This window comes from Uranotaenia lowii, chromosome 3 (assembly GCF_029784155.1).
Source record: "Uranotaenia lowii strain MFRU-FL chromosome 3, ASM2978415v1, whole genome shotgun sequence".
NCBI lineage: Eukaryota > Metazoa > Arthropoda > Insecta > Diptera > Culicidae > Uranotaenia > Uranotaenia lowii.
Window position 1 is genome coordinate 185071830 of NC_073693.1, and position 12006 is coordinate 185083835.

Below are 12006 nucleotides of genomic sequence, written 5' to 3' on the forward strand. Positions count from 1 at the left end.
TTACAGTGTAGAGAGGGGAAGAAAGGAGGAGGCTCCATATACATTTTGTTGTAAAGCTTAAAAACTTTTTAACCAGTGGAACTATATTTGATATGAGAGGATTTTCGGGAACGAATAAAAATGGATATGATTATTAAAGATCAGGCTCTCCGTTCAGCAGGGGGTGAAGGAAAAGACAGGAGAGGGAGGGGGCTCTCTTATCAGTTTTTAGCATAAATCTAGAACATTTCAAGCAAAAACCATCATATTTTATAAGATAGATTGTTTGCGTACGATTATTTGAGACCCTCCTTTTTTTAGGGTGAAGCGTAAGGAAACAGATTAAAATTATCAGATCTTTAACACAAATTTATAGATCAAGATTCAGAATATTATAGTTTAAGTTATCTTTGTGTTGCAATTCGGAACTCCACTCTCATTTTACACCGGTTGCTTATGAATTATGTCATAATACAATAAAAACAATAAAAATAATAAAATTTTTGAAAATATTATTTCATTTTGAAAGGTGTAGCAAAGCAAACCGGGTCAGCTAGTTACATATAAAATTTTAAAGATGAGCGCATCGATACGTATAAGGTACACCGGGGTAAGTGGGGACGGTTTTTCGTATAGTTCAACTTTGAAAAATCATTAAAAAATCAGCAGTGGGTCAATTTTGATAAAATCGCATTCAATGTGATGCAGAACATGTTGTTTACAAATGCTGAAGAGATGAGCTTGATAGACGAAAAGCGAAAAAAGTTATCACGTATTAAATAGTTATGGACTGCTGGTGTATTTACTTACCCCGCTCTATAAAGTAAGTGGGGACGGTAGAACTTCCAATAGTGTCATATTGAAGAGCGGATTAAAAATAAATGAAAAACCGTTTTAATTTGGAATATAGTGTTTTTAGTTCATACCCTCATGAACAAATATCAGCGATTATGGAAAATTTAAACCATAAGATAATTTTTTTAATTTCTCTAATTAAGTAGTATATAAAAACAGTTGGTATGAATTTAAGTGTATAGCTTTATTCCCTTAAAATCCACACATAATACAACACTCGAGACTGTTAGTTTAAGGTTCTAGACTTGGGGGTATTATACACAATATGATAGCAGTATTCGATAGAGATTTCATGCAACGCCAAAAATGTTATAGAAATTATTATACGAAATAGGCCGCCAGCTGGGCCATCTTGTCCTTCGGTGGTTTATTCCGGCCACGATTGCTCCGGCCGCCTCGACCGCGAACGCTGCGTCCTCTGCCACGAGTACCTTGTCCACGTCTCATTTCAACTGCCTTATGTTTCTCAACCTACAAACATATAATACAACATTAATTTACTTAGCACCACAGCACATATTTTTTTAACATTTTACCAGGGGACTGAAATCAGGGAAACAAAAGATGCATCCTTTCTTTTCAGTGATGTCATCCTTGAAAGGAGTTTTTTCCGATTTGTAAATGGCAGTCACTTGTTGTGCACCACATTCCTCGCACGAATCACCTGTGACAGAGGAATCAATCAGATATGTTTTTTTTACTTTGAATAATAGCAACTGAACAAACCTTCGACATTGACTTTTATGGCATCATCAAAGCAGTTGATAATAACATCACAAAAATTGCAGACTAGCTTCCAGTTTTTGGGAGACATTGTACAATCCAAAACTAGTACTCCTCGGTCACACTCTATGCAACTCGATACACCCAAACTGGACAACGAATGAGCACATGTCGGATGTGGGCAGCTGTTGCAGCCAGAGTTTTTCTGCATATCCCTAAACGGTGGATGGTTGTAGCAATACGGACACAATGGATACGACTTTCCCTTAGCCCCATTTGACCACGCTAGAAGTTCGAAATCGTCTAGTGGACACTTCAGTTCACGATAGACTCGTACCACTCCCTTGGTTGGTAAAGTGTATGTTTCGTCGCACTGGGAACAGTGCAGTCTAGACGGTTTCGATTGAATGTACTTCATGTATCTCCTACATTTACCGCAACGAGACATTGATTTTCCCGATGAAGAAAGCGACGAAAAGGTTGCTTCGAACAGGATGTCCATGTTGCTAATATTTTGGACAAAATAGAGAAATTTCAAACGAAATATCTCGACAGCATGCTTCAGAACAGATCGAAAATCTGCTGATCCATGAGCGATAAGATTTAATTGCTGTTCAACAGCTGAACGCATTGTAGGCAGCACCAATTCCGGGTCAATCTAAAGAACAAAATTGAAAAATTAATAGCTTGCAAAGGCAAACATAAAACATTGATAAACCTTCTGATAGCCGTGAACCAGCACGATTCCTAGATTCGTTGGAGTCAAAGTGCGCCCTCCACCGATCGTAACATAGTTTCGCTGACAAATGTTGTTTATGTGTACCGGAATAGAAGCATCAGTCCCAATGCCATGTTTCTCCATCAACGAAATTAGTTCCGATTCAGTTAAATAGTCTGGCGGACCCGTTTGACTTTCCACTAGTCGAACGTCATTTATTTTAACTTTTTCACTCGCAGTGAACGGAGAGATTATTTCGTTCTTGCTAAACGCCTGCCATGTCATGACTTTGGTAAAACCAGGATCGATCAATACGCTGGAAGTATTAGTGAAGGACTCGCTACCAATTTTGAATTTAGCCGTTGTTAGTCGGTATTTCAAATCGCGTGATATTGTGCCAAGGAAATGTCGACAAATATAGTCGTATACTCGCCACGTGTCACCACCATCTAGTTCGCTGCGACTAGCCAGCTTCATCGGTGTAATGGGAGGATGGTCGCCATGATCAGTACCCTTTCGTGGAGAATTCATGTCATGCAGAATGTTCCGGGCTTCTTCTCCAAATTCCGAAGATGACTGAAGAATCTTTACAACTCCGCTGCAAATAGAAATAACAGTCATTAAAAAATTTCTTTTCAACCATGTGCCAAGAATTATAGTTAATGATTCTGTGATCAAAACTTTTGCAATGAGTGAAAAATCTATACGAATTCTATTTATCGTGACTTCGAGTCATCAATATCAAAGGCTATTGATTGTTTCAACGATTGTGAACCAAAACGATTTTCGTTTTTACTATAGATTATTATAGATATTCAATGAGGCAAAATTATCTTACATCAGATCAAAATTAGCCGGATACTGGGTAGTTTCAGTTCGTGGGTAGCTGATATATCCTCGAGTGTAAAGCCTGAAATAATGAAGAATATAAATGAAAAATAATCGCAATCATTCATTGGAACCGATTCATTACTTTTCCGCTATCTGCATAGCAGAATGTGGACCTATACCGAGTCCAGCGCTAGCTGCTCTCATCAACTCAACAGTGTTCAGAGCTTGCGGTCTACCTTTGAACATCTCCTTAGAAGTAACGCTTTCAACTCTGTAATAAATCCGATTAATATTTCAGTTCTCTTCAAATCATTACTTTCTTCATTTCAACTTACAAAGCTTCCTTGTGGTCTTTTACTTTGTTCAGAAACATACATGCCACTTCCTTCTCAAAAATTCTTACTCTGCTCCAATCTAATTTTATCTCGGGATTTTCACCGACGGTTACTTGAATGTACCAGAAATTTTCTGGTTTGAAGGTCTGTATCTCATCATGACGCTGTACGCAAAACCCTAATGTAGGCGTTTGGCAAGGTCCGTAAGAAATGAGAGACGCATCGAGATCGGCATATTTTCCCTGGAAGAATTTGGTTTGAAAGCGAGTAAACGCACAACCGATCCGCAGATCTAGTTCCTGACGAGCATCGACAGACTTGGCTTCATTTTCATTAGGATGAATTAGGTTTTCCATTGCGTATTTGATATCCTTTTCAGTAATAGCCGAAAATTTCGCTCGAAATGTGACTCGATTTGAAAACACATTTCGTATAGATCCTGACACTGCGGACATTACTTCGAAACAAATATTTTCACCCTCTTTATCACAATCGAGCCAAAGTATAAGATATTCACAACCTTTCGCTTCTTGGCTGAGAAAGTACAGCATACGTAAGTTGGGAGCCGATTCCTTTTTCTCCGTTGGGCATGTGAACAATTCTGCTGGATCTACCTTATCCCATGAATTGTATTTACCCACGAATTCAAGCCCCATAACATGTCCGCATACAGATGTCATCTTGAACCGAACTTGTTCCCCACGGAAATTACCAATCCATTCATGAACGGAACATGCATTATTGGAACCTGCTCGGAAATATAAGTGATAAAAAAAATCGACAGAAACCTTATGCCACATACCTTTTCTGGATGAACATTTTCCGTTGCTCAAAATGTTTGCTAGCGAAGCCGCAAGCGATGGTTTTTCTGCTACCATTAAAGCAGATTTCATTTTTCTGAATTAAAGGTTTCGATCCGGCAACAGCAGAAGAGGCGGTGTAAATTTTTCCAAATCTTGATTTTATTTACAAAATTGACGTTTATAATTCAGAGGTGCCAGGTGTCCAGATTTTACAGGATTTGTCCTGAATTTCGAGAGTACCGAGAGAACGCATTTGAACTGCTTTATCGACTATATTTGTGATTTGTAATTTATTGATTATCAACTTCAACGCAGCCTGTTATGCCGTATTCGTTTTCACCACTCGAAAGTGTTGCACCATCAACGCTGAAAACGAACATGAATCGAGTTTTGCACTCACCTTTGTTGGTGTGCGTGAAATCAGCAGTGTCAACAGAAAACATCAAGCTGTCAAAAATCCATTACAGCTGGTATTTGTTTTCGTTTGACTTCGAAAATTGAAATGAAATTTACTTTAATTGATCATTGTCTTTTAAATAATAAGAAAATTTTAGCATGAATTTAAATATATATTATGTTGAATTGTGAAGATTTCAGATTTATTTTGCTTGGTAGATTCGCCTCTGGCTCTGATGATAACTGCAATACCGGCTGATTCTGGGCGGTCTATGCTTGCTGCTGCTGCTAGACTGCAGTTACACAGTAAACGAAAATTACCGAGTTCGGTAATTTATTTTACCGAACCAGTTCTGTAATTTGGAAAAAACGGTAGTTTATGATTTTGACGTCTTTTTCTACCGAACTTCGTTGATCGATTCTTGATTTACCGAGGCTCGTCTAGATCTATGTAAACAAATCGGTTGTCATCAACTGTTCGGTAAAAAACGCCGAACAAACTGTAAAATAATTCTGCCGCCATGTGCCGCTGTCAAACCAAGCGTCAAAACTGTCTCTTTCTGGTACCTTTAATGTAAAGGCATCTCGCTTGCGCCTCCTTTCTCGCTCATACATCCCAGCTTGAAGGTTCCGGTATTTTGAACGTTCGTTCGAGTACCTGTTTCCGTTTTCAGATTACAAAAAAAAAATTCTTGGAAGTCAAAATGGCGAACTCGGATCGCGGAAGTCGGGGGAGAAAGTTTTGCTAACAGACCGAAACGAACGAAATTCAAGCTCCCAATGCGGGTGCAGTCTCGAACTACCGTTTTTGAAGGGCAACGGGTGGGAATCCGGGACTTGGTGCAACCGAGCATCATCGCCCTAAGGCACAGCTCGAAGCTGGCTTGTAGCAGAGTGGCTTCAATGCAGCTGAACGCGTCTTGCTGTGGAGACCAACTTGTAGGACCCTCCCGAAAAAGAAAACTTTTCGGTTTGAGCGATTCCACCAAATCTTTGGGTTGGCCTTTTTGCACTCGGATTTGCTGCTCTTTTTCGGCATCGCCTGGAACCGATTACAGCAAGCCTTCTGGGCACATTTCTTCTTGCAATATTGCAATATTTTTTCACTTTAACTCAATTAAAAAAAAGTTTATATACTTATCGTGATTAGTTTTCATTGTTATTCTTGTTATTTTTTGTATCATTGAATATACCAATTTGATTATATTTTTTTATTTTATTATCACTCGTCAGTTATTAGATTATTTTCCAAAATATGAATACGCAGTTTGTTTTATATTCACTATACAACTCCTTATAGAGCAATGCTACTGGAGTTTTAAAACAAATCTCATGTATGTAATGTATTTGTTATGTTGTAAATAAATGAATTAATTAATTAAATAGTAGCCATTCAGGCGTTTTTTGTGCAACTTTGTAGCTCCTGTTGGAAAATGCCTAAATTCAATTTAGGCATTTGGTAGGTCGCATCTCTTTCTATACCTACAAGAAAGCGATTTTCTCAAAGATAGTAGATTATTAACGTTTTTCTGCCATGAATTTTGATTCCAGAAACACCATAAAGGTAAAAATATTTCTGATAGTTTTTGAAAAGATTTCTGCTACAAAAGTACTGGTTAGGATTTAAATCCTAACTCATCAAACTCAACGGGAACCGTTCAACGTTCAAAACCCCCGAAATCTTTATTAATTTCTACTTATCCAAGTGTTTGTGAATAAAATTTCTTATTGAAAATATTTCAACCGCCAGATGCTGTTTATCGCATCGAGATATTTCCTCAAATTGAAAATGCATTGTACAATCTATAGCGTCTGCTTGTTGTTTGAGCTACATCAAGAATCCTTTTTTGTTAAAATTAAGTTGATTAAAAAAGAAATGCAAAATGCAAATAAATTATTCAAACACTAAAAAAAACAATACTTTGGTGAATACCGCTATATTTTTTGCAGAATTTTTTTTGTTATACATTTCTGTGGAATTTCTAGAAATGAGTCATTTTTTAAACAAATGGAAAAACACCAGGAATTAAGTCTGCAAAGAATAATCGAATTTCAGAGTGTGTTCTAATTCTAATTTGTTTTATTTAGAGAGGATTTTAACAGTAGCTGTCATTCGTCCTCTGTAGTGCTCTGTATTTCGTATTTTAAATTTCAACTTAAAGGCAGGGAGAGCTGTGTTAATTTTTTAATTATCTTTGTACCGTCAAACGGGGCATCATGCAACAGCGGGGTTAGATGCAACATTTATATAACACCACACTGAATCAATTTTCAATTTAATGTATTGTAATTAATGATTACAAAATGATGATGACATAATTTCTCGCATCTTAAGCTAGTTTTTAAAGTTCTTTATTTTTATATATAATTTGAAAAATCGAGCATAAATGTACAAATTTTAACATTTTTCGATGCCGTAAAAAACTTTACTTTAATGTATTTAAGTTATCTTTTAATGATTACAAAATGATGATGACATAATTTCTCGCATCTTAAGCTAGTTTTTAATGTTCTTTATTTTTATAGGGGAGAGTGGGGTATCGTGGGCCATGGGGAAACGTGGGCCACTTTTAATATTTCAGATCAATACTGATGTTATGAAATCGCTTGGTACATCTTTGTACCTGAAAATGATCACATTTTCATATGTGATGAAAGAAATTAGAGAAACATGAACTATCAAAGAACGAAAGAACATAAGCCGTAAATATCATGAAAATTTCGAAAAAGATACAACGGCTCACCGACAGGACTTGAACCTGCAATCTCCGCTTCGGTACAACGGCGCGTTAGCCAATTCCACCACGGTGAACGTGATGGAACCGGCGAACACGAGCAATCGAGCTCTGCCGATCAACTGCTGGACCTTCTATCGAAACACCATGTATATCCCGCATGTGATCTTTCCCTCTATTGATCTCTCTTGTTTCTCTAACCCCACCCATCGACTCGGGATTTTAGCCGAGCGAGCACATGGTCGATTGCTTCGGGTTTGCCGCAACTTACGGTCAGATGAAGAAGCAATCAGTGCCGCTCAAGGTTCCGAGCAGACCAGTTACACAGGGAGGTGTTGCTCTGTTGAAATCAATACTGATGTTATGAAATCGCTTGGTACATCTTTGTACCTGAAAATGATCACATTTTCATATGTGATGAAAGAAATTAGAGAAACATGAACTATCAAAGAACGAAAGAACATAAGCCGTAAATATCATGAAAATTTCGAAAAAGATACAACGGCTCACCGACAGGACTTGAACCTGCAATCTCCGCTTCGGTACAACGGCGCGTTAGCCAATTCCACCACGGTGAACGTGATGGAACCGGCGAACACGAGCAATCGAGCTCTGCCGATCAACTGCTGGACCTTCTATCGAAACACCATGTATATCCCGCATGTGATCTTTCCCTCTATTGATCTCTCTTGTTTCTCTAACCCCACCCATCGACTCGGGATTTTAGCCGAGCGAGCACATGGTCGATTGCTTCGGGTTTGCCGCAACTTACGGTCAGATGAAGAAGCAATCAGTGCCGCTCAAGGTTCCGAGCAGACCAGTTACACAGGGAGGTGTTGCTCTGTTGAAATCAATACTGATGTTATGAAATCGCTTGGTACATCTTTGTACCTGAAAATGATCACATTTTCATATGTGATGAAAGAAATTAGAGAAACATGAACTATCAAAGAACGAAAGAACATAAGCCGTAAATATCATGAAAATTTCGAAAAAGATACAACGGCTCACCGACAGGACTTGAACCTGCAATCTCCGCTTCGGTACAACGGCGCGTTAGCCAATTCCACCACGGTGAACGTGATGGAACCGGCGAACACGAGCAATCGAGCTCTGCCGATCAACTGCTGGACCTTCTATCGAAACACCATGTATACAGTGATGTCAACCTTCCAGATTTTGTCTGGATCTTCCAGACTTTTTGGACCTTTGGCAGACATTTTTTCAGGTCTCCAGACTTCCAGACTTTTGACATTTCCTCCAGACAATTCCAGACTTTTTGGTTTGGACATAAATTATTCTAAGAAAGTATGAAAATTCAATTTGGTCATTGTGTAATATTGCAGGGAATGATTAGAATTTATGAATTATGAAGTCATAAGTGTTCGAAACCTATATAAATATTGGCAAATGTTTTGAAGATGTATGTTAAATTGAGACTCAGAAAGAGCACGTGACTGATATGGTGACAAAAAAAAAATCGCAACAACAAAAAAAGGTCGCCACCTACAAAACTTAGGTGTCCAGACATTTCCACAAATTTCCAGACATTTTTAAAAAATCTTCCAGACTTTTCTGAAAAATAGTTGACAACCCTGCATGTATATCCCGCATGTGATCTTTCCCTCTATTGATCTCTCTTGTTTCTCTAACCCCACCCATCGACCATGTGCTCGCTCGGCTAAAATCCCGAGCCGATGGGTGGGGTTAGAGAAACAAGAGAGATCAATAGAGGGAAAGATCACATGCGGGATATACATGGTGTTTCGATAGAAGGTCCAGCAGTTGATCGGCAGAGCTCGATTGCTCGTGTTCGCCGGTTCCATCACGTTCACCGTGGTGGAATTGGCTAACGCGCCGTTGTACCGAAGCGGAGATTGCAGGTTCAAGTCCTGTCGGTGAGCCGTTGTATCTTTTTCGAAATTTTCATGATATTTACGGCTTATGTTCTTTCGTTCTTTGATAGTTCATGTTTCTCTAATTTCTTTCATCACATATGAAAATGTGAATATTTCAGATGTTTGTTGAGATAAAAAAAACTCAAACCAACTCTCATCGCCGTCGCTTTGCGTGAGCATATATTCCTGTATGTTGTTGACTGAAATACGCATCATATGCTTCTTTTATTTATCAAGCAAAAAAAAGTTAGAAAAATTTACTTACATAATTTAAAAAAAACCCGCTAATTTCATCGATGGGGAACCTAAAGTGCATAACAAAAATATGCTCATATGCTTATGATCTTAGTTTTGTCATGATCTTTCACGTGGAAAAGGATTTTTTGATAAAACATCAATAAGTCACACAAACGCAACCAAGGCCGTGCGAACGGGGGGGGGTTTTAGGGGTTTAACCCTCCCCATGAAGATTTTTTCCAAGTAAAATTTTCATCGTAGTATCGGAAATAACTTGATCTTAAATAGGTGTTAACAAGCAAGTCAAAAAAAATTTCTCGCCTTCGGCGGAATTTAGTCATAAAACACTCTTGGCTTGAGACATTTCATTCTACGACATTTCATGACGTTCACGATTTGAAACTAATTTTTCATTGTATATTTTGATTTGCTATTCAATTAACCTTTGGTATGGAAACTCTTAACTTGACATACATAAACTTCTTTAGAATGGGTTTTTACTAAGAATTGTAACTAAACAAGAACAGAGTTTGAAATGAACCATTTAAACTTAAATATTAATTTATCGAATACTAATTTTGTACATCGAAAAGTTGGCAACCATTCAACAGGCACAATGATAAACAGAATAAGCAAATAAAAAACAATAAAAAATCCTCTACCTTATTACTTAAATTTTGATTTAATAAAATCTTTTATGTCCTTAAAAATGATATGAAATATTCTTCAAGAAACTAATTTCAATATTAATAACTAAACTTTGTATTTTTTGTTCTTGCTCAACATCAGATTTGAAAAGGTTTGGATTAATAACACAAGACCACAAAATCTACGTTTTTCCAAAGTAAATGAAATAAAATAAAAGAAATTTTGTCTAACTTGAGTGCCCTGAATCTAAAATGGCAATCTTTTTTATTACTGATCAGCTGTTATTGAAATATCTTTTCAAAATAGATTAAAATCTTTTAAGGAAGTTCTGGATTTTTTTTTGACAAAACTTGAAAACAACAACAGAACATTTTGAAATAAAATTTTTAAATGATTAAACAATTAAAAGACATTTAGTAATTTAGAGTTCTGTAAAAAAAAGTTATAGTAGATTTTTATTTGTTTACTTTTCTTATTTAACGAATTTTTAATTAAGTTTGAACCAATTTTCTTAACCTTTTTGCAGCAATTTCAAAAATACTTGTAAGGAAATCTTTAAAAATTTTCAAAAACTGTCGAATTTTACTTTTTAAAATCATGCATCATCATCATCATCATCATCATCATCATCATCGTCAAAATATTATTCCTTAATTGAATGAAGTATGAAAGAAATCAGGACCAGATTTTTTCTAAAATGTAGGTTTAATAGTTAATCAGTTATCAATGATTGATTTCACTTAAAACTAACACAGTTTTAAACAAAATGTGATAGTTTAAATTTGACAAAGATTCGAGTTCAGGGCGCTAAAATCTACCAAATTAATCATTAAAATATAAGCACCAAAACCACCAAAATGCTTCTCTCTTGAGTTATCAATTAAATTTCTCAAATAAGTTTAATAATGGTGAAACGTAATTATTTGAAAAAAAAAAAATCCTTTTTTAAACTAATATTTTTCATCTTAATATTTTGTTTAAATCTTCAAATGAGTTTACCGAATTTCATAGTACAGTTTTTTTCAATTTTTAAATAAATTTACCGAATTTTAAAGTGAAAGTATTTAATTTTTTATAAATATTTTACAAAGTTTGTTCAAAACATTAACCCTTAATTTTTTTCTTAATCAAAAATTCACATTTCAAATCGCGATTAATTTTTACATCAACGCTTGAGTTGAAAATGAAGAAAAGAAGTGTAAATTAAGGTGATTAATAAATATCAATTATTATCATTTTCCTAACAATCAATCATGGTTAATTTTTTACCTGATCTGACGTTCATTTATTAAACATTATTTGAATTAAAATTTATTTTTTAATCTGTGTTTTGATAATATTTACATATTTTAAAATTTAAAACTAGACTGCTGAGAAATTATTTTAAAGCAAATTTCTAGTTCAGAGTAAGAGACATCACTTTGAAAAAAATTTCGATGATTGACCGAAAACATCATTGATTTAAAACTTTCATTCTGATTTGTTTCAAAAATATTGATTCATTTTATCATTAAAATTTATTATTTTTTGAGTTCGTGTGAAAATAATCAGTAAGGAAATGATGTAAGAAATCAATTTCCTACTTTACTGTGTAATTTGGTATTGTTTTTATTTTTAGCTAAATTTGAATTTCGAAACCCCCCCCCATGGACGAGTCCTTCGCACGGGCCTGAACGCAACCAATTTGCAAATCATAGCTTGTGGGGAATCGTGGGCCACACATCTTGAATCACCTATATTTTTATGTTTCCTTACACATTCAAAACTTATAATACGTTTTTCCTATCTGTAAAGTATTCTTATGCCAAATGAAGAGTTATAAAAAATATTTTGTCCATCTTATATAAG

General features: G+C 35.9%; 1 protein-coding gene across 1 annotated transcript; it reads right to left on the reverse strand.

The window, feature by feature from the left end:
* Positions 1–999: 999 nt before the first annotated feature.
* Positions 1000–4401, reverse strand: LOC129754174 (DNA topoisomerase 3-beta). Its single transcript, XM_055750067.1, has 8 exons — positions 4244–4401; positions 3442–4189; positions 3249–3377; positions 3114–3185; positions 2276–2873; positions 1561–2215; positions 1371–1498; positions 1000–1305 (listed from the first exon to the last, which is right to left on the reverse strand). Exons 1-8 carry the CDS (start codon positions 4332–4334, stop codon positions 1156–1158), a joined length of 2571 nt encoding a protein of 856 aa, XP_055606042.1. The 5' UTR covers positions 4335–4401; the 3' UTR covers positions 1000–1155.
* Between the last annotated feature and the right edge of the window lie 7605 nt (positions 4402–12006).

What these genes read in the sequence shown, in the direction of transcription:
- LOC129754174 (XM_055750067.1), bottom strand. Translation starts at nt 4,334, where the DNA reads ATGAAATCTGCTTTAATGGTAGCAGAAAAACCATCGCTTGCGGCTTCG. An exon ending in AAAGACCACAAGGAAGCTTT is followed by an intron (nt 3,378 to 3,441) that starts GTAAGTTGAAAT and finishes GATTTATTACAG; the next exon opens with AGTTGAAAGCGTTACTTCTA. An exon ending in CATAAAAGTCAATGTCGAAG is followed by an intron (nt 1,499 to 1,560) that starts GTTTGTTCAGTT and finishes CCTCTGTCACAG; the next exon opens with GTGATTCGTGCGAGGAATGT.